The 22,023-nt window shown below is 42.4% G+C and overlaps 1 protein-coding gene across 3 annotated transcripts; it reads left to right on the forward strand.

Annotated features, from left to right (window-relative positions):
• Positions 1-1,602: 1,602 nt before the first annotated feature.
• LOC308335555 (oxysterol-binding protein 1-like) lies at positions 1,603-21,573 on the forward strand. 3 transcript variants are annotated; one of them, XM_080792610.1, is made up of 18 exons: positions 1,603-1,912; positions 2,690-2,863; positions 3,544-3,752; positions 4,110-4,269; positions 5,187-5,298; positions 6,594-6,774; positions 7,976-8,116; positions 8,289-8,436; positions 9,501-9,558; positions 9,665-9,829; positions 12,473-12,718; positions 14,138-14,258; positions 15,632-15,735; positions 15,878-15,973; positions 16,420-16,607; positions 17,001-17,236; positions 17,732-17,770; positions 17,964-21,573. In XM_080792610.1, exons 2-18 carry the CDS (start codon positions 2,727-2,729, stop codon positions 18,104-18,106), a joined length of 2,484 nt encoding a protein of 827 aa, XP_080648736.1. In that variant the 5' UTR covers positions 1,603-1,912; positions 2,690-2,726; the 3' UTR covers positions 18,107-21,573. The 3 variants fall into 3 exon arrangements, with proteins under 3 accessions (XP_080648736.1, XP_080648738.1, XP_080648737.1); XM_080792611.1 differs by lacking the exon at positions 1,603-1,912 and adding an exon at positions 2,102-2,146; XM_080792612.1 differs by lacking the exon at positions 7,976-8,116.
• Positions 21,574-22,023: the final 450 nt, after the last annotated feature.

A 22,023-nucleotide genomic window follows, 5' to 3' on the forward strand; every position in this document is an offset into this window, starting at 1 on the left:
GATGTGCTGCTGCTGATGTTGCTGCTGATGTGTTTTCAATAGACACTAGGCCTATAGTGCTTTAGGGTATGATTTGGGGCCCTGAAGACGAATACAATAGATTGTGCATTACATTCACACACACGGCGGAAACCATCCAATGCATCAACCAGCACATCAGGAGCAATTCGGGTTTCAGTGTCTTGCTCAAGGACACTTTGATACCAACTCTGGGGGAGCCCGGGTTCGAACTAGCAACCTTGCGGTTACCAGCAAGCCACTCTGCCCCTATTACATACATACCCTGCTGATCGCTGGTCCTGGTCCCTGATTGGCCGACGGACACCACCGACATATATGCAGCCGATTACAGTACCGCGCTCTGCTTGAGCAAGTAATAATAATAATAATATCTCAAACTTGAAACTTATATAGCGCTTTTCTGAGTACCCGCTTTACATGGGGGGCAAGAGGAAGCAACAAACTTTATTAGAGAATAATCACACACACACACACACACACACACACACACACACACACACACACACACACACAGCTAAGGAATAAAAACATCAAACCAGTGAAAAGAGTTAGCTAGGGAAAGCAATATTGAAGAGGTGGGTTTTGAAGGTTTGGACTTTGGAGGGTGTCCTTAGAGTATCTAAGGGGACAGTGCATTCCACGGGTTGGGGCTTCTCCGAGTTTCCTCCACCCGAATTCTAGCTCTATGGCGCCACCAGGCGTTCCCTTTTCGCAGTAAATGTACTGCCATTTGTCTCATGTGTATTCCCCATATATTGAGTTGCATATATTCCCACAGGACGGTCAGGACCCGTGAGAAATAGTGCTTAACAGAGCTTGTTTCAGCACTTGTTAAACAAGTTGTTGAAAAGAAGAAGAGAAAGAAATGACATAGGTAACGACGTCGCTGACGTCGTTTAAAAACGTAATTTCTTCAAATGTGCAACAGGTGGCTCTGTGGCGCAATGGATAGCGCATTGGACTTCTAGGCAATTTCACTAGCGAAGTGATTCAAAGGTTGTGGGTTCGAGTCCCACCAGAGTCGACATTTTCCCATCTTTTCCCACTCGTCAGTCGCGAGTGTCGATCCGTAACAAAACAAATAAAACTCAGATAAATCGCTTATATTTAATTTTTATTTCAGTCACGTCATATATTTGGTGTCAGTGTTGGCAGATAATGATTTAGGACAGAGAGGGGCAACGCTCGATTCAAATTTAAAATGTTCAGTTCACGTTTATTTTTCAAATAAATATAAAAGACACTGCAATAACTCTGAGTCTCTGACATCGATACATCCACGTACCATCGAGAAGAACAGACTGCTGGGCATCAATTAAATCATCATAAATATAATTTAGCGAAACGAAACATGGACACGACATATCATATAGAATATAATAATACGATATCGCCCATGATTAATATTATTGTACTGTACATTCGCTTCAAGGACCTTATACTGTCTGTCTGTCATCAAGGACTTACTTACTGCCATCAATTCGTTTTTAAGGGTGGTAACGTCGTGGTTCCAGGAGGGGACTGTCCGTTTCTAGACGACATAGAATTGCGTGGCACCCTGCGGGTGTAACCAACGAACGAACATACAAGCTAACACTGACGTTAGCATGGTGCTGCCTGCCTGCTAGGCTATGAGATCTTGTCGTTATGAAACATGCAGAGTAAAGCTCGGCTCCAATGCGTTGTCGTGTGAATTCCTCTTCGCGATTGTAATTCACAGCCCCAACATTGTTGTCTGAACCGTCGTCCTGGTGGATTTTGTCCTTGTTTTCGTATATATATTTTTTTCTTCGGTGATCGGTGTTAGCCAGCTAGCTAGCTACATAGCTAGCTTATGGGCGTCAAAGTTAGCCGTGACTTCAACCTGATCTCACATTACGGACACGTCAAGGTAAACATAGCCACCATCAGCTAGCCAGGGAGGCTAACATGCTAAACTTTGCCTCAACTATGCGTATTTTCATATTATGAACTTCGCAAAACATTAAATAATATAGACGAAAGTTGTCTCTAAATCGGTGAGCTACCCGACTTTATATACATTCACCCTGACGTGCCTATTTTGGGCATGTCATAGGCAAAAATGTTAAGATCTGCAAACTAACAAGGCTATTTGCATAGGGAAGTAAGTATAACCACTCAACAAACTCGCATATTAACTTAAGTGGCTGTGCGTTTGTTAACTTCATCTTGTACGTTTGATCAACGAGTTGTTATCTGTGGAGTTGGGATTTTATGAGATGTTTAACTCTTATTAGTGGTTGGCAGAAAGGGAAAAAAAAAACATGCAACTATAACTTAAATGTCTGATTTGATTTGGTTGACAACAACCATTATATTACGATTAGAAGTCTGTGAACTGAAGCAAACCTAAATCTAATATATATATATATATATATATATATATATAAATATAAAGAAATCAACTACTAAAGGTCTTAAGTTATTATGACTTTGGCTGTATTCTAGACTTAATTTAATTTATTCTCTTGTTCTCATGTTGTTATGCAATCTTTCTTGATTCTTAGCCTTTGATCAATGGGCTCAGCTGCTGCTATCTCTACTAGCAATAAATAAAGTCATGACTAATTAAGTCTTGTGATTGCACAGAACAAAATCATTATACACATCCCTCTTTACATTCTATGTTGTCTGTATTTCCTCAAAGGTCCCGCAGATCTGTGTCTTACTTTGGGGGGGCTGTGATGTCAGAGCCCAGGAGTCCCACGCCAACCCCAGCCGGTGACACATACAAAGGCTGGGTGTTCAAATGGACTAATTATATCAAAGGATATCAGCGCCGATGGTTTGTCCTGAGCAATGGCTTGTTGTCTTACTACAGGTACGGTTTGTCAGCCTATAAACCATAGATGGTACCATAGAAATGAGTAGTGCCAAGCCACGACCACATTACACTTGAAACCTGCTGTAACTACTGTTTTATAACACTCAATAGATTTACTTGAACCATAGTCTCGCATGGCCAGACTGATGCCACTCACATATTTTAAATGCTTCTGTCGGCGTCCTACAGTCTGGAGCACGGAAGCTCTGATCACGAGCAAGCGATAAAGTAAGTAAAGTGAAGCCTCCTCCACATTCAGTTTCGGCTTTGCAGTCGCTTGAATTTATCCTAATATAAATCGAAATGATTTAAGCATGTTGCTTAGCAGAAATGGGAATAAAAAGTTTAAATTAAAGATATTCTAAAATATATTTATGTGGACGGAAATGGCACCTTCCTTACTGCACTTCCAGACTATATAGCATTCGAGATTGTGGAATAGCTGTCTGGCTACGCGAGACTACTTGAAACCCACAAATCCATATGAGAATTAAAACTTGACCGTAGTGAGTGTGCGATCATGAAATTGCCCCTTATAAATCAAGTCGTCATGGCTGTTGTCCAAAGCTTAACAGTGAAAGTAAATATTAACAATTTAACACCTTCATCTTTATGGCATTTGGTCTGATCTGATCCATTCCAAGGCATGCTAAATACCCCTTCTCCCTGAATAACAGGACCCAAGCAGAGATGGGCCACACGTGTAGAGGAACCATTAACCTGGCTACAGCAACTATCGCTGTGGACGATGCCTGCAACTTTGTCATCTCTAATGGTGGGGCACAGACCTATCACCTGAAGGCCAGTTGTGAGGTGGAACGCCAGCGCTGGATCACTGCCCTAGAGCTGGCCAAAGCTAAGGCTGCACGCATGCAGGCTGAGTCAGGTACTTGGGCTGATGCCTGATGAAGGTCCATATAATCGAAACATGTAATATTGGGTACATAGACAGAGCCTTCAGTTGATGCCTCCTATAACTATATAAATTCAAGCTATTATGTAATTATTGTTATTTTACACACACTAAGGACTGCTTGTATCAGTATCATGTTTTGTTCCATGAATGATTACCATTTGCAATTTTTGTACTGTACTGAATTGTGTCTTTTTACTAGATTAATGTTCTGCTTCTAAGAATGAGTTTCTTTCACCAGTCATGAGTCATGCTAGGTGAGTGACAAATGTTTTTTTGCTGAACCTTTTAATCTGAGCATTGGGTCTCTGTTGTCTTGTTTGTCCTTAGATGATTCTGGGGATGACTTTTCTACAAACTCTCCCCAAGGCCAAGGTGGGGGTTCTCAGAACTCAGAAGTCCAGTCCACGCTCAGGATACTGGGCAGCAAGGTGGAAGATCTGAGCACGTGCAATGACCTCATCTCCAAACATGGTTCTGCCCTCCAAAGGTTGGTCTGTAGTGGTGTAACCCAGTATATAGCTACAAATAAAACTCAATGTTGTGGCTCTCTACCGTGCTTTTTACACACATCTTAGCGACCGCTCCATCCGGTTCTTCCAGTGTTCTCGGTCTGACCGCGGCAACAGCACTGCAAAAGAAACGCATAACTGATAAGCTGTTTGACAGCGTTCTTTCTTTTGCATGTTGATGAGTTGATAACATTATGTGATGTTAACTAATGATTTCAGTATCCAGAATAGCCATAGTCGGAATGTGATCCACTTAACGTACAAGCTATTTTGACAGATGTTTGTTACTTAAACAATGAATTTAAGGTTGCAATAGTTGTTGCCATAGAGCACCGAAGTCCTGACGTAACTCACTCATCCCTTCGATTCCCCTGGTTTGCGGAAGTAATTTCTCTATGGAGAATAACATGGTGTGATCTTAAAATCTTTTCATATAAGCGTTGTGGTCCAAAAATAAACAAGCTGTTTCTGCGTTATTGTCAGGGAGGTGTCTGTATCGTTTGCAACCGTCAGTCACTCATATATGATACAGTCTGCTTCTAGTGAAAATTTAACTAATTCAGTAGCAGTAACATTAGCGTCAGTTGATTCTTAATATCCATATGAGTGAAGCGGTGACATGTTTATTTTTCAAACACAGTTGTTATATGAGGCGATCTATGGGGATTATAATGCAAATAAAAAGTACACAAACCTGTGGATTTGCGCCCTCTACCGATATTGACGTCAGACTTCGGTGCTCTATTGCCATGCCGAAGGGAACTTTTAAGCATATATTATACTTACATTGTTTACACATGCACATTTGTACACAGCCACACACTTACAGTATGTGCACTCATACAGTATATGAACAGAATGGCTTTCAAAGATTTCTTTTGGCAATCTATTCCAGGTCTTTGTCAGAGCTGGACAGTTTACGACTTACCGGAGAAGCTGGGGATAAGATCCGTCAGGTGACGGAGAGAGCAACACTGTTTCGCATAACATCGAATGCTATGATTAATGTGAGTGTCACCTCTGTTTCGTATGTATCTGCCTTTACCTTTTCCCTTCCAATCTGTGTTTCCTAAGTAGGCCACTAAGATTTGACCCAAAATAAATAGTAATAGTTCAAGGTTTATTATGATCCTTAGGGTCATAAAACACATTCAGACCGTACGATGTGTGGAAACATCATAGCTAATCCAACCGACGACGTGTGTACGCGTCCTTTTCATTGATATCAAACCATATCAATCCTTCTGCAATGGCCTATCCTTCTGCAATGTACTCCCTGCTTTTCGCACGTGTGCTCTGCCGTTCACTTCCCTGTTTAGCGATCAGAAAGAAAGGCCATGCGTAATCTAGGGAGCTGCTATACTTCTGTCTTAATTTCTGACTTCAACATGCCTCTCGCCCGGAATATTAACGCTTCTAGAGAGACTCGATCGTAATCATAGTAAGGTAAGCAAGCAACATTATGCCTCGCAGCCTCCCGGTTTTTGTACGGAACGGAAGCCCCCGGCTTAACGAATAAAAGCTGCCATATCTGCCCGCCACCCCAAGCTTCTATTTTGAAATAAATCCCGGCGCTGATTGTGTTCAAAATTGGTTAATTATATAAATGGATCATGATAAATTCAGTGGTTGAAGTTGCGCAAATGTGATGACCTCAGCGCAAATGTGATGACCTCATCACATTTGTGATGACTGCTATGGCCGAAGGAGTGTTTGTTCGTGCAAAACTAATGCTTGACATGTCACATGCTACCTTTTGCCGTATATAGGTTTTCAATGGTATTCAAACTTTCAACCCCTGAATTTACCACGAGCCACAATTCATATAATAATCAATTTTTGTCCAAATGTTATTTGGATGACCTTTTATGAGGATCATAAAAAAAAACCTTGAACGATTACTATTGCAATTCCTTTTGTGTCACGCCCCTTTTTAGTTTAGATTGACTGGCCTATAGGCTCCTGCAGGTTTTTGTCAGATCTGAAATCCCAATGATGCCAGTGGTGTGTGTCATTGTGTATTGTGTCTGAAAAATAATCTAATCTAAAATATAAATAACCTTCAGGTTTTGGTGGCGTCAGCCAGTAAAAATAAAATGAATAGAACAAGGGGTTCTCTCTGCACATTATTTCGAGCTGACATTATACTCTGTAGAAGTGAAACACATTTCTACACCCACGCCAACATTCTGTAAAAATAAAAGTTAAATAGCATTTGTCAACCTATTAAAAAGGGTTTCAAAAATGTAAAGAACCGTTTCGACCCAGGTATATGGATATTTTGTGACATTTCCCTCACTAGGCCTGCCGAGACTTCCTATCACTGGCCCAGGCCCACAGTAAACGCTGGCAGAAAGCCCTCCAGGCTGAGCGGGAGCAAAGAGTGAGGCTAGAGGAGACCCTGGAACAGCTTGCTAAGCAGCACAATAACTTGGAGAGAGCTTTCAGAGGAGCCGCCACTAAAGATGCCACTGACAACAAAGGTAAGCACACAGACCCACGTGTAAAGGCAAGGTGTCTGTGATTTGAAAATAATAGTGTCTAATAATAGTCTACGTGATGTAGACCTTCACAGTAAAGTAGCACAGCAGAGAACAAGGTCATCACACAGCACTTGTAATCAGTGTTGTTTTTGTCGACTAAAACTAAGACGAAAAATGTTCGTTGACTACCTTTTTTCACTGACGAAAACTAAATAGAAACTAAATGAAAACTAAGCTATGACTAAAACTAAATATACTGACAATTTCAACGGCTAAAAACTAGACTAAAATGTTAGGAAGGGACTAGTGGACAAGATATCCAGTATAAGTAATTTCACACTTGGTTGCATGCTGAAAATAGCCCACAGTGAAAGTGGGCTATTTGTGGAAAAAAGTGAAAAAAGTAATTCCGACGGCATCAAGGCCCGCCAAAAAAAATGTTGTTAGACTAAATCAACTGTAGATTTAGCCGACTAAAATCTTATGAGATTCAGTCGACTACAACTAGACTAACACTAAAACATTCCAGGTGACTAAAATGTGACTAAAACTAAATGAAAAATTTGCTGCTAAAAACAACACGGCTTGAAATTTACATGACAGGCAGTCGTTGGTACCTGCAGGGCATTTCTGCCTGTGTGGCATCTCGATTCCCCCAACTCCTGTCTTTTCTTCTCAGCCAGCGCCAGAAACTTCCCTTTTCCGCTTCCTCCGAGAGATCCTTTAGGACCTTCTTGGCCTTTGCTGCCCTGAAGCCGATATCCCTCAAGAAGCGGTTTGTTGAGAGGCCGGTGTAGCCGCGGCAGCCGACTTCCACTGGATAGGTTGTTGCTCTCCAGCCTTTCTCTTGGCATTCTGCCACTAGATCTGCATACCGGGCCTTTTTCCTCTCGTACGCTTCCTGGATGTTCTGCTCCCAAGGGACTGTCAACTCGACTAACGGGACTCGCTTCTCGGTTGATGACCACAGGACGATGTCGGGTCTCAGTGTGGTGATGGTGATGTCAAAGGGGAAGCGTAGCCGTTTGTCAAGGTCTGCTCTTATTGACCAGTCTTTGCCTGGAGTCAGGAGCGCTGTTCTGTCTGCGTTAGGGCAGTTTCTCTTGGGTTGTCCCGCTGTTACAAACTGAACCAGCTGCCTCTGTTGGGATGTTGACTTCTCATTGGCCAGGACTCTCATGTTCTCTGTGTGTTCCGCCAGCTTCCTTAGTACCTGGTCATGCCGCCACCTGTAACGACCCTGGGCCAAAGCTGTCTGGCAGCCACACAGGATGTGGCGGAGATTTCCCTTGCCTGTTTCACAGAGGCCACAGTTGTCCTCAGAGCCGTACCACCGTGCCAGGTTTGTTGGAGTAGGAATGGTGTCATACGTGGCTCTGATGAGAAAGCTTAGTCTTGCCTGAGGCATCTTCCACGGGTCACACCATTTCACTGACCGTGGTAGGAATAACGAAGGTTAGATAACGTCCAACGTAGCACACCTGACCTGACTCGCCCTATCATTTCCCCTCCAGGTATTGCTGGGCCAGGTATTTCCGGACCGGGTGTTGCCGGACCAGGAAAGGGTGAGGCGAGTGATGAAGAGGACGACAACGAGTTCTTCGACGCCATGGAAGAGGCACCCGAGTTCATCACTGTACCCGCAGACCCCCACTTCCATAAGTCAGTCTGAGTGATGCAACCTGATTACAAATGATGTTGTTTTTTGTTTACTCGAAATGAACACATTCACAGCGTAATTCCCCATAGTCTTCATTTATGCCATTGCTGTTGCTTATTTGGTTTATTGCTTATTACTTGTTGTTTTTGGTACACTTCCTTGAAGTTGATTACACTTAAGTACCAACGTCCTCCTATAGGAATATGTCCAATAACGGCGTGACTACCACGTGGATCTCTGACATCATATTGATGATCATGTCGGTCATGGGCAAATATAGAGACATCAGAAATGTCTGCGTCTATTTTATGGTGCTTTGCATTATTGGATTAGTAGCAAGGGGTTGTGTTGTAAGCAATATTGGCTCTTACAGGGCCATGCCACAATGACAATAAATGTGCATTTATCATTTTTCTGCTGTATCGATGTAATATTGAGACATCAGATATGTCAAAATTAGCTCACAGTTTACCAGATCTGAGCCCCATTGACTCCCATCCATTCTAAAATTAAAGTAACACTTTACTGTCATTTTGCAGTTTGTGACAGGCTCCAGACAAACGTCCGCAGCTTGTAGAATGCTAGTCTGTTCTAGAGGAAAAATCCCTTGTAAAAGTTGGTATCAGATTCAGGATGTAAACCAAAACACATCATAATCATAATTATTATGAGAAGGAGATAATGTCCGCACACTGTTGAGTAGCTCCCACTGCAAACTTTATTTGATAAAGTCATCCTTTATCAAATAAAACTTCCAGTGGGAGCTACTCGACAGTGAGCAGACATTCTCTCCTCCTCCTGTACGTATCCTTTTGTTTAGCACCTGACAGTTCTTTGTTTTCTTTTTAGAGATGTGCGTACTTTCCTTCGGATTCCGTTAATCATAATGATCATCATGCCTTTTAGATGTCACAAGTTGTCTTAATTGTGCATTTAGTTTCTAGTAGTATGTCATTGTTAGGACTACTTCATGTCTCCTTTAAGAGACATGAAGTAGTGGCAGTTGTGGACATTTCTAAACCATTCTATGCTGTCATTAAATGTCTTTTGATCTCTCTGCGAACAGAAGATCAAGCAGCAGCGTCAGTGGCTTCAACAGTGAAATGTGTTCCGATGATCAGTCGGTAGGTGTCACATTTGTTTCAGCCAGTCGCTAAGCGTAAAACGTATAATTCATACTGCACATTATATTAACATGTCATATCCCCCCCCCCCCCCCCCCATTCGTAGCTTAACGAGGAGCCGCTAGCCATCAACCATGAATCCCCGTCTCAGGAACTGTTGCCGGTGAAGAAGAGGCGCACCCATATCCCAGACAAGCCCAACTACTCACTCAACCTATGGAGCATAATGAAGAACTGCATTGGCAAAGAGCTGTCTAAAATCCCCATGCCTGTCAGTATCACCACAAATACTATACTAGGCCGTCTTCCTAGGAAATAAATAACAATCTATTTGATAACGCACATTAAAGCAGCACTATGTAACGGGTTTTTTTATGATTTTTCTTTGTGGCTTTCGCCTTTATTTTATATATTTTATGGAGGGATAGACAAGACAGTAGGCTGACAGGAAATGGGGAGAGAAATGGGGTGACATGCAGTAAAGGCCGTCGGAATCGGGAGTCGAATCCACGGCACACTGCCAGACTGGATTACCAGCCAAGGTGCCTAGACCGCTGAGCCACGGCCCAGGCCACTATGTAACCTTTTGTACAACTATATAGCATTATGTCCCACAAAATTATAAAGTTACATGTTTAAGCAATGCCAATCATCCTCGGGCCATCCCTGCTAGGGCCTAGTCAAGGCTTGACTTCCCTATACTACATATGTATCAAGGAAGCTTTGAGAAGGAAAGACAAGTGGTCACGTGACTGGGCTGCGCCATGACACTTTCATGGGAGCCAAACTAAGTTTGGCAGAATGCACTGGAGTCAATGAGAGCTCAGTGACCAGCTCATGAACCTTATTTATGAATGACTGAGACCTTTTGTAAAGTAATCACTTCTGGAAAATAACAAAAAACAACTGTGTTGCTTTTCGATGTGTACACTGTGTCATTTTTGGTATGGTATCTAAAGAGCACAAAGTACCTTTCTGAACGTACCAAGTATCGCGAGACGTCCCACCGTTTCCTGTCTAGCAGCCAAATCTCACGATACTTCGGAGCCAGAAACGATACCTGCTGCTGTTTAGATCCTCAGATAAAATGATATACTGTGCACATCGAAAAGTAAGTCATTAGAAAACAACCTGTGATGTGTCTTCTTTTATATTCCTGAACCGATTATATGACAAAGGTCTCAATTGTTCATAAATAATGTTTGTTATGAGCTGGTCCAGCTGGCTCCATTCACTGCCATGAATTCATTGCACTTTCCGGTGTGAGTTTAGTTCCCATGAAAACCGTCCCATGAAAGTGTCATGGCGCAGCCCAGTCACGTGACCACTTCTCTTCCTTCTCAAAGCTTCCTTGATGCGTATATTTTTTCTACGTCCGAGCATAGACATGGTAACGCCCCGCCTGCCTCTGATTGGCCTACCGACACAGCCGGTGTCTCCGAGGTGGAAGATACATGCTGGATAGTCTGCTGCGCGAGGTTACTCCGTGTGGGAAATATATAAATAATACAAGTACGAATGAATGACAGCTTGGCACGCGCGACAGTAACTTTATTTTTTTGTAGAAGAAGCAAACTAATATAACTGTTTATTTGTATACATGTGTAAACTTTAAACATTATTGTACTGTAAAAAGGTCTCTTACCTTGATCTTTATCTTTTTTAGTATATTAGTTTACTATAATTAGATCAATACACATCAACACTTTAATTTAGAACACAGCCAAATCATAGTACATAGGACTACGTGTTCAATCAATTATTCAATCAAAGCAAAAGGCACAAACAATATTAGTTTGCCTCTTATACAAAAATTTAAGTTACTGTCTGGTGTTGCCATTCACTTGTACATTCTGTGTATTATTTCCCACCACGGAGTAGCCTTGCATCTCGGAGGACAGGCAAGGCGGGCAGTGTCGGTAGGCCAATCAGAGGCAGGCGGGGTGTTGCCATGTCTATGCTCGGACGTAGAATAGATATACGCTTCCTTGATATGTATAGGGAAGACAATGAGTTTCATGGTATTTGCCACGGCATAACGGTCAGTCAAAGTGAAGATTGGCCAATCACAGCGTCTCCTCGCCGGACATGCTTGCAAAGACTCTTGGGTGATGAAGTCAAAGACGTTTGGCTGTCATATTATTTGTGGCCACTGATACCTACCTACTACATAGGGCTGCTTTAATAACCATTACGGTGTGCTCATGTGTGGCAGGTGCGCGTACGGGTCACATTTAGCATGTTGGTGTTAAAGGTAATCAGACGCACATGCATGCGCATCATAGATGCATGGTCTCTGTCCTGTGCATGTGTGCATGCATGCATAGAGAGATTGTCTGGTCATTCTGGTCAATAGTGTGGTGTTTATGAGCTTATGCACACTGACGTCGCTTCTCCCGCTTTCTCTCTCCGTCTGTAAGTGTGCATCAGTGCTCTGTGCAAGAGAACAATGTTGGTGTAGCTAAGAGATTTAAATACATTTTGTACATACATGTGTATCTATGAGGTTGAATATATTTTAGTTTTCTATTTCCCTTGCATTGCCGTTCTCCATAATGTCTGCTCACCAAAACGTTGCTCTGGGGTCCATCGGACACTGAAACGTTAGCATGTAAATGATGCATGTATTGCAATGTGTCCAAAGCGCGAATATGGTTTAATCTGTAAATGGTGCGCTGTGACTGGCCAATCGCTGTGATTGACAGCCTACACCTAAACCTAACCCTAACCTTAACCTCAGTAAAAGTATACCTAAACCTAACCTCAGTAAAACTAACGCAGTGCCTGGGGGGCGTTTCCAAGAACCCGAATCCGCAGATGAAACCCTTTTAGCGTCCAAAGCAGCTTACAGTATTTGTACGTGCGAGCACACATTAATGCGTGTGTGTGTGGTCTCTCTCCCTTTGACGTCCAGGTGAACTTCAACGAGCCCATCTCCATGCTACAGCGGCTGTCGGAGGACCTGGAGTACCACGAGCTGCTGGACAAGGCGGCCAAGTGCCAGAGCACTCTGGAGCAGCTGTGCTACGTGGCCGCCTTCTCCGTCTCGTCCTACTCCACCACTGTCCACCGCACGGGCAAGCCTTTCAACCCCTTACTGGGCGAGACCTACGAGCTCGACCGCCGGAGAGAGAGCAGCTACCGTTCCCTCTGTGAGCAAGTGAGTGAGTTGGGGGGGCGGGCGAGAAAAAGTCACTTTTAACCCATTTTGTGCGGGAACCCCTTGGTGTTTTAAACATTCTGTTATAAAATGGTAAATGGTGCATTTATATAGCGCCTTTATCCAAGGCGCCTTTGTGCATTACATTCACCCATTCACACACACATTCATACACCGATTGCGGCGGAATGCCATGCAAGGCACCAACCAGCACATCGGGAGAGCAATTTGGGGTTCAGTGTCTTGCCCAAGGACACTTCGACACTTAGACAGGAGGAGCCGGGATTCAAACCGCCGACCCATGGATCATTGGATGACCTGCTCTACCTCCTGAGCCACAGTCGCCCCAATTAGCCGTTTTATTAAATTATGAAATTTAGCTATTGAAAAATAGCAGATCTACAAGCTCATAGCACGCCACCGAGTGGCGCGCTACAAGCTTGTAGGTCTGCTATTTTTGAAAAATCCTGAAAATTTAGAAGGATTTAGAAGAATTCTTTAAAATTTTGAGGTCAGGCCTAAATGGTTTAAGGAACTCGACCCGCCAAGTTATATTATACAACAGAGATTGACAACATGAGGGGGGTGTGTGTGAGGAAGATGGCAGGCCATGGTTTAACGATGGAGTGGAATGTAGCCATGGTTAAGATAAGCGTGGAATGTAAAGGGGAATGTGTGGGTTAGTATTGTTGGAATGTGGAGCTTCATGCCACGCTTCATGCTAACGGGTAAGACAGGTCTGGGCATTTGGGCACATATTTTTGGAAACGTATACACTTTGAATGTTCACGGCTAGCATCGACGGGTAACATCATATTCATACAAATAAACATTGCAGTGCACATGATATCACAAGCCTTGAACACAGCATCCATTATCATTAGTGCAGACTGACATGCAGCTTAGTGTCCCAGGGACATTTTATGAGTCCTATTTCAACGTTAAGAGTACAGTACTAAGTACAGTATTGCATCCCAGGACCCCCGGAGGGTGACATGATTGCGTCCTTTCTCAATTTAGTGAGTCTATGTCAGTCTTCTCCAAATTTGGTTCATTCCCAAACTGACCTACATTGATATCTGGTATAAAATAAGTGAAGTTATGAAAAGTGAAAAAGATATTAATAGACTGGGATTTATGTGATTTCTATGTGATGTTTCTGTTCTTATTTTTAGGAGGATCATTCACAACCTGTGATTTAGTTTGTATTAATACTAGTCATATATCCGTTACAAGATGATTTAAGTCATGATATTTGACCAGTCATTGAAGGCTTTTGTTGACATGCTTGACGTAATTCAATCTGTTTTGTTATTTCGGAAGTCTTCAGTGGGCCTATTTCCTGTATCAATTTGAATTGAATTGAATGTCATTTGAAAAATATATATACATAAACACAAAATATCCATTTATTCTTAGGTGAGTCATCACCCACCTGCAGCAGCACATCATGTGATCTCCGATCGAGGCTGGACCCTGAGGCAGGAGATCACCGTCGCCAGCAAGTTTAGGGGCAAATACCTATCAATCATGCCCTTAGGTGAGTACGTTTAGGGGCAAATACCTCTCAATCATGCCCTTAGGTGAGTACGTTTAGGGGCAAATACCTATATCAATCATGCCCTTAGGTGAGTACGTTTAGGGGCAAATACCTATATCAATCATGCCCTTAGGTGAGTACGTTTAGGGGCAAATACCTATATCAATCATGCCCTTAGGTGAGCAAGTTTAGGGGCAAATACCTATCAATCATGCCCTTAGGTGAGTACGTTTAGGGGCAAATACCTATATCAATCATGCCCTTAGGTGAGCAAGTTTAGGGGCAAATACCTATCAATCATGCCCTTAGGTGAGTACGTTTAGGGGCAAATACCTATCAATCATGCCCTTAGGTAAGTAAGTTTAGGGGCAAATGCCTATCAATCATGCCCTTAGGTGAGTACGTTTAGGGGCAAATACCTGTCAATCATGCCCTTAGGTAAGTAAGTTTAAGGGCAAATACCTGTCAATCATGCCCTTAGGTAAGTAAGTTTAAGGGCAAATACCTGTCAATCATGCCCTTAGGTAAGTAAGTTTAGGGGAAAATGCCTATCAATCATGCCCTTAGGTAAGTAAGTTTAGGGGCAAATACCTGTCAATCATGCCCTTAGGTAAGTAAGTTTAGGGGCAAATACCTCTCAATCATGCCTTTAGGTAAGTAAGTTTAAGGGCAAATACCTGTCAATCATGCCCTTAGGTAAGCAAGTTTAGGGGCAAATACCTGTCAATCATGCCCTTAGGTGAGCAACGGCGACTTTGAGAACACACACTTGTTCAGGAGTCATGTGACTTTGAGAACACACACTTGTTCAGGAGTCATGTGACTTTGAGAACACACACTTGTTCAGGAGTCATGTGCAGTATCAGTGTTTTGTTTTTGTTGACTATGACTAAATATACTGACAATACTGACAACAGCTAAAAACTAGACTAAAATGCTAGGAAGGGGACTAGTATAAGTATATTATAACTAGTATAAGTATATTATAACTAGTATAAGTATATTTTACACCTGGTTGCATGCTGAAAATAGCAGATCTACACGCTCACAATGCGACGCGTTGTGAGACTGCAGATTTCAGAAATCTTATATGACATTTAGTCGACTGGAAATAAGCGAATTAGCACAAAAACCCCAACCCCCATTGAGGGCTTATATTAGGAGAAATAGCCAATAATGTGCTTTTGCACAAAATAACACCTGGACCTCTTTGGTGGGGACGTAACAACTACAAATAAGGGTAAGAAAGCCTTCTAGCATGGTTTTCTCCTTTAACACAGTGTACACATCAGGCTAATGCATCAAGTTAATAAACATGCATGTGATTATTATTTTGTTGTACAAACAAACATTATCTTGGGTCGTCCTTGCAGGCACAATCCATGCCATCTTTGAAAAAGGCGACAATCACTACACATGGAAGAAAGTTACCACCACCGTGCACAATATCATTGTGGGCAAGCTATGGATTGACCAGGTAAGGCGAAGAAAAGCCAAACGGTACAGATAATATTGTTCAGATCATATAATGTTCTCTCGGTATGAATTGCCATTACTACAGAATGATTGCCGATGTATTTGAGTGGCCAAAGTGACAAATCTCTCCATCTCTTCCCCAGTCAGGAGAGATAGATGTGGTGAACCATACGACGGGGGATCGTTGCCATCTGAAGTTTATCCCCTATAGCTACTTTTCCAGAGATGTGGCCAGGAAGGTGAGGGAAAAAAAGAGAACATTTCAGACTCAGTTGCAACAGGTCTTCCTTTCCTTCACACCGTTAGTCATAGACAAGTTCTGCTTTTTTCTGAGATACCGCCTGACACGTTATTCTGCAGTCCTTAGCGCTTTTCGGTCTAGCATTGCTGATTCCTGTGGGTTTTTTTCTTCCCTGTGGTCTTTAAAACCCATTCTGGGCGGGGAGCCCTTTTGGTGTTAGCATTATGTTATGCTTTAGCTATTGAAAAATAGCAGATCTACAAGCTCATAGGTCTGCTTGTAGGTCTGCTATTATGAAGAACGACTGACATAGAAACATAGCTTTTTCAGAAAACTTGTCAGGATGCAGAAGACATTTTTAGAATCTGATCTCAGGTCAAAATGGGTTACGGTCACAACATGATGAAGAGCGTTCTCTTTTCCTTTCTCTCCTCCTCTGGTCAGGTGTCCGGCGTGGTGACGGACAAGGATGGGAAAGCCCACTACGTGTTGTCGGGAACGTGGGACGAGAAGATGGAGTTCTCCAGGGTGATGCAGAGCAGCCGAGGGGGAGAGAACGGCACCGAAGGCAAACAGAAAACAGTGTACCAGACACTCAAAGCCCGCGAGATCTGGCGGAAGAACCCACTACCGTGAGGACTGACTGCCTTTGTACATTTGCATCTGAGTGTGTGTACTCGGACCTATACAGCCCTTTGCGACAAGTTGAGAAACGTGTCTGCTTGTCAGTTGAGAAAATGTCTTTAGGCAAGTACTTGTTGAAAGGATGATGCGACAAAAGTAGACCCCGTTAGTAGGCCCCGTTAGTGGCCCCGTTAGTAGCCAGTTTACAGCCTCGCGGGTGTAAACTGTATCCCTTCCCGTTCTCTAGGGGCCCTGGTAGCTCAGTTGACATAGCAGGGCAGTGTTTTGATTGCCAGGTCAACTCATGAGATGTACACTCATAATCCTTCCTGTGGTACACGAATCTGATTGTTGTCTATGAATGAATGACCCTCTTTTTGCCGCCTGTGACTTCTCTACAGTGAGGGTGCAGAAGCCATGTATTTCTTCACTGACCTGGCGCTCACCCTGAACGAGCCCGAGGAAGGCATGGCGCCCACGGACAGCCGGCGCCGGCCTGACCAACGGCTGATGGAGGACGGCCGCTGGGACGAGGCTAATGCCGAGAAGCAGAGACTGGAGGAGAAGCAGCGGAGCGTCCGTCGAGAGAGGGAGAGGGAGGCCGCCAGCCAACGCACCGCCAGCCAATCAGAAGAAGGTAAGATCGCATGGTTATTATGTCTTCTAATGCAGTGGTTCCCAAACTTTTTCATGTCAAGGACCCCCAGATTGACACTCATTAGCCCGTGGACCCCCATTTGAAAACATATGTCAAGGACCCCCATAAGGGATGATTTTCACGGTTCGGTTTGACCTGAATTGGGCTACGGTCCCCCATTTCTATCTCTGGGACCCCAATGTATATTGTAAAATCAATGTTAATTTAACTTTGAGAGTGTACAAATGGACCCTGATGGGTCCATTTGGTTCCATTTGTACACTCTGAGTTACAGACCCATAAGGGTCCATTTGGTTCCTAACTATCATTTAGCTGGGGACCCCCTGGAACTCTCTCAAGGACCCTTAGGGGTCCCCGGACCCCACTTTGGGAACCACTGTTCTAATGCTCTATCCTCCCTCCCAACCGCAATTGGAAAAATCTTGGAACAAAACTGCCAGACAATCTCTGTAACTAATTTTTCTTTCTCAAAAGCTATCGATGAGGACTCTTTTACTGACTCCTCTATAAAAAGCAAGTATTTCTGTTTTTGGTTTTTTTTACCTCTCTCTCTCTCTCTCTCTTCCACTTGCCTATCAGTCAGCATTTAGCTTCATTGCTTCTGATTGCTGGTTCTCTTGAAAGCGATGTGGAACTTACTACTGTACAGTCTCTTTTTGGCAATATACACTACAGACAACTAACTATTTGTTATTTCCTCCTCCAGGTGCACACCACGACGACCCCAAGGCGCTATGGTTTGAGCATTGTGAAGACCCAATCACAGGTGAGCCCGTTCATATCTATAAAGGAGGCTATTGGGAAGCCAAGGAGCGGGGCAGCTGGGAGGACTCTCCAGACATATTCTGAGTGACCCCAGCATGGACTGGAAGGTGCCACAAACAAGGCTCTCGCGCTGGAGAAGTCCAGCGGAGAGTTCCCGTAAGAGGCCAGCGTGTCGCCCATCGTACCCTAACCCCCCACAGCAGATAGATCCAACAAGGGCTCTCTGTTCTAAGAGACCTGAAGGGTGGACACTGCGGTCGGTCCGATCCAGCGGGAAAACAGGGTCTTCCCTCCCGGCCCTATTACATTTTTGGTCCCTGGCTCCTCCATGCCCCCATGTGGGTTTGAGCCCCCCTGCCTCTCTCACACCATCACATGTCTGACGAAAAAACGGGGAAGATGAAACAGTTGAAGCTTTGAAGTTGAAGCCGTCTGTAGCATATTGGGTTTATTTTCACAAGTCGATAAACAATAAACTTTTGACATGGTGTGGATAAAGGGGACCAGGGAAGGAACTGAAACGGGCAGAACTGCCTAATGTAGGTCATCCTCTTTCTTCCCTTCTTGACCCTGTCATAGTCACTCACTGTAACCGATCAGGAGCAGATGCTGTCTGATCAGTCACATCTCCTCTACCATTGTGTGCCGCTAGCACTCTTTTTCTGTGAGATGATGTATTATTTTCTAACCTTCATCCAGGGCCTTGTGCTTGAGTCCTGAAGAGGGGGGGTAAACCCCCTGGATAACATAGTTGAAATAGTGGCGTTAAAATGCTGATTGGTGGCCTTCAAGAAAAATAGACTTATCTTTTTCTCAAACCCATTTCTTGTGCTGACCTAATGAACTGAAGTTTCCAGTGTGCTTGTACGTACATGGTTTCACACTTTGGTTTCATCCATCCGTAACCTGTACTGCCATTTTGCAGTATACAAAAAAATAAAAATAATCTAGTGCCCAAAATACTGCACCCCCCCCCTTCCCCACAGAAAAGAGAGAGAGAGAGAGAGAGAAAAAAAAAGATTTTTATTTTTTCAGATTCTATTGTTAACATAGCCTTTTTTGTATAGTCTGTTTAAATTTTCAATTCATCGGTGCAATTATGTTTTTTATGGTTTTAATTCTGAAGTGTTGGGTGGTAGTGTTTGAAGACCTAGGCACCATCTCTCTTTGCTGTTACTAAGCTCTATATAGGGCTAATTTATATATTGTTGATCAACCTTGTCATCGACGAAGTAACAGATTCTCAGCTGAAAATCGCTTATTTTCCTCCAGCAACAGTGAAATATTCAACAAAGTATGAATTAGACTTTTTAGAAATGGGCAAGTTGCTCTCACACCTGCCTTTAACATCACAACAGAGTACATATTTTATACTAAATGTATAGGCTGCTGGGTCTCACAGCTAATACACTATGGCAAGAATTTGTTCCATACTGAGGAAATCCTACTTGGTCTCTTCCATTTGTTCTAATAACAATGAATGAAGTTAACCCATTTTGACCTGAGATCAGATTAAAAAAATGTCTTCTACATCCTGACAGTTTTCTGAAAAAGCTATGTTTCTATGTCAGTCGTTCTTCAATTTTTCAAAAACAGCAGTGGCGAGTGTCGCGCTACGAGCTTGTAGATCTGCTGTTTTTCAATAGCTAAAGCATAACACGATGCTAACACCAAAAGGGGTTAAAAAAATGGGTTAAAGGACCACATCGACCCATTTTCAACCTAATGGTCATTATAAGATGCCACCATTTCTGTCTACTCACTCGTCGTCTCAGAAGAGCACTGTTGACTGTTCAGAAACCGGCTTACCACTGACATCATCGGTAGCAGTGTTGCTTTTGTCGACTAAAAACTAAGACGAAAAATGTTCGTCGACTACCTTTTTTCACTGACGAAAACTAAATAGAAACTAAATGAAAACTAAGCTATGACGACTAAGACTAAATATACTGACAATTTCATCAACAGCTAAAAACTAGACTAACTAATGTTAGTGTAAAATCAGTCATTACGACGGCATCAAGGCCTGCCAAAATTACTTTTAGTCGACTAAAATCTCATGACATTTAGTCGACTGAAACTAGACTAACACTAAAACATTCCAGGTGACTAAAATGTGACTCAAACTAAAAAACTATTCAAGAGACTAAGACTAAAACTAAAATCTAAATTTGCTGCCAAAAACAACACTGATCGGTAGTCAGATTTGGACATTTCAAACTTTATTTTTTATTTTTGAGGGGCACTAGCCCCTCCTATGACCAGCATTGTGTGTACCACATAGGGATGATTTGATTGGCTGAGAATGGAATGTGATAAGATCGCCCCTCACTTCACACAAGTGTGTGTGTGTGTGTGTGTGTGTTTTTTTTTTTTTTTTTTTTTAATATTAGAACAATAGCTTCTATTTCAGCATGCTAACTTTCCAGGTAGAGAGGTGCTGTAATTTCTATTAGCTTGGAATCCCCATTGGTGTCATTGGTAGGTCCGTTTCTGAACTGTCCATAGCCCATAATGAGACGAGTGTGAATTGATGGAAATTGTGGCATCTTATAATACGCATTATTGTCGACTGTCGACCGATTGAAAATGGGTGAAGTACTTCTTTTATAGATTTAACCACTCAAGTCCTATTTTATACTAATATAAGTCATATGACGGTATTGACTTGTGCAAAAATAGTCCATCTACAAGCCAACAGTGTGTCGCATTATAGCAATGCATTGTTAGCTTGTAGATGGGCTTTTATTTTCTTTCTTCTTCTTTTTTAAGTGGTTAAGGAATAGTATTTTGCCATTTTGTATGTAGAGAATTGCAAGTTACAACCTAGGTTTCATGGCACTAAAAGCCATTTTAAAGTGTGTCGTTATCCGGTGAAGTACTTGCTGTGATTTTGTGCTGTAAAGAGAATATGGTGTGAGTAATGCAAGGGAGTGACTGCAGGAATCCAGAAGAAATGAATGCAGTGGTGAAACAAAACAAACCATCACATCACAGTGAATACACATTTGCGTATTCCGAGAAATTTATACATATGCAATGTGTTTTGACACCAAAAATATGGGATATACTGTGTGTGAATTTCTTAATTTTGTTTGTAAGTGTACTTAAAAAAAATGAAGAATAAAGAAAAGGAATTTAAAAGCATTGCAAATAAGTGATTTTTATAAATGTATAGAAAATGGTATAATATAGTATTGATAATTGTATGTTTTATTTTTTATTTTTCTTATACTGTAGTTCCTCTAATATTATTGGAAGAGGAACGTAATTTAAAGGGAGCTTCCAAGCTTTATTGTGTGGGAACTGTTCAGTATTGTCTTAATAATAGGAGCAAGAAATGTTGTTTCAAACAAATGATACTGTATGTCTATGCCAAACAAAGTAATTTCATACAGTTGTCTTTCATTCCATTTTCATAATTTCATTAATTGGATAAAACAGTTGCAGATTGTTTGCCAAATCAGTATAGAAATGTCTGTCATCTACAGTACATGCTGTGCAATTGATGGGGATAACTTAATCTTATGTTGACCATGAAGTAATAAAAAGCAAACCAAAACATGTGTGGTCTTCAATTTATTGCGAACGCAGTGAGCACTTACTATGAGACCTAGCAGATCATGTCTGTCTGTCTGTGTGTGTGTCTGTCTGTCTGTGTGTCTGTCCCGCTATCCAAATATGGAGTGTGTTGCATCAGCAATCACTCAGCTCCATATATGGGCACAAAAGGGGCCAGGTCCACTCAGCTCCATATATGGGCACAAAAGGGGCACCATATAAGGAGTCCCCAAAGCAGCTATACGTCCAAAACCCAAAAATGTACGAGCTGCGTTCGCTTCCCGCGTTTGCGCGTCTTACTCGTTGTTTTAGGTTTAGATTGTATTGAGTTCATATGTAGACAAAGGTTTAGACAAATCATTAAATCATATAAACGTTAGACTAGTTTATTATTTTTGTTTTTTGTAAGCACAACCAGAGTAGATTTTTGGGGAAAATAC

Source organism: Protomyctophum bolini (assembly GCF_963924005.1).
Source record: "Protomyctophum bolini genome assembly, chromosome: 20".
NCBI lineage: Eukaryota > Metazoa > Chordata > Actinopteri > Myctophiformes > Myctophidae > Protomyctophum > Protomyctophum bolini.

Excerpts from the sequence above, each read along its gene's own strand:
- LOC308335555 (XM_080792610.1), top strand. The coding sequence starts at position 2,727 with ATGTCAGAGCCCAGGAGTCCCACGCCAACCCCAGCCGGTGACACATAC. Across the intron at positions 5,299-6,593 it reads CATCGAATGCTATGATTAAT|GCCTGCCGAGACTTCCTATC; the intron begins GTGAGTGTCACC and ends TTCCCTCACTAG. Across the intron at positions 17,237-17,731 it reads CGCCAGCCAATCAGAAGAAG|CTATCGATGAGGACTCTTTT; the intron begins GTAAGATCGCAT and ends CTTTCTCAAAAG.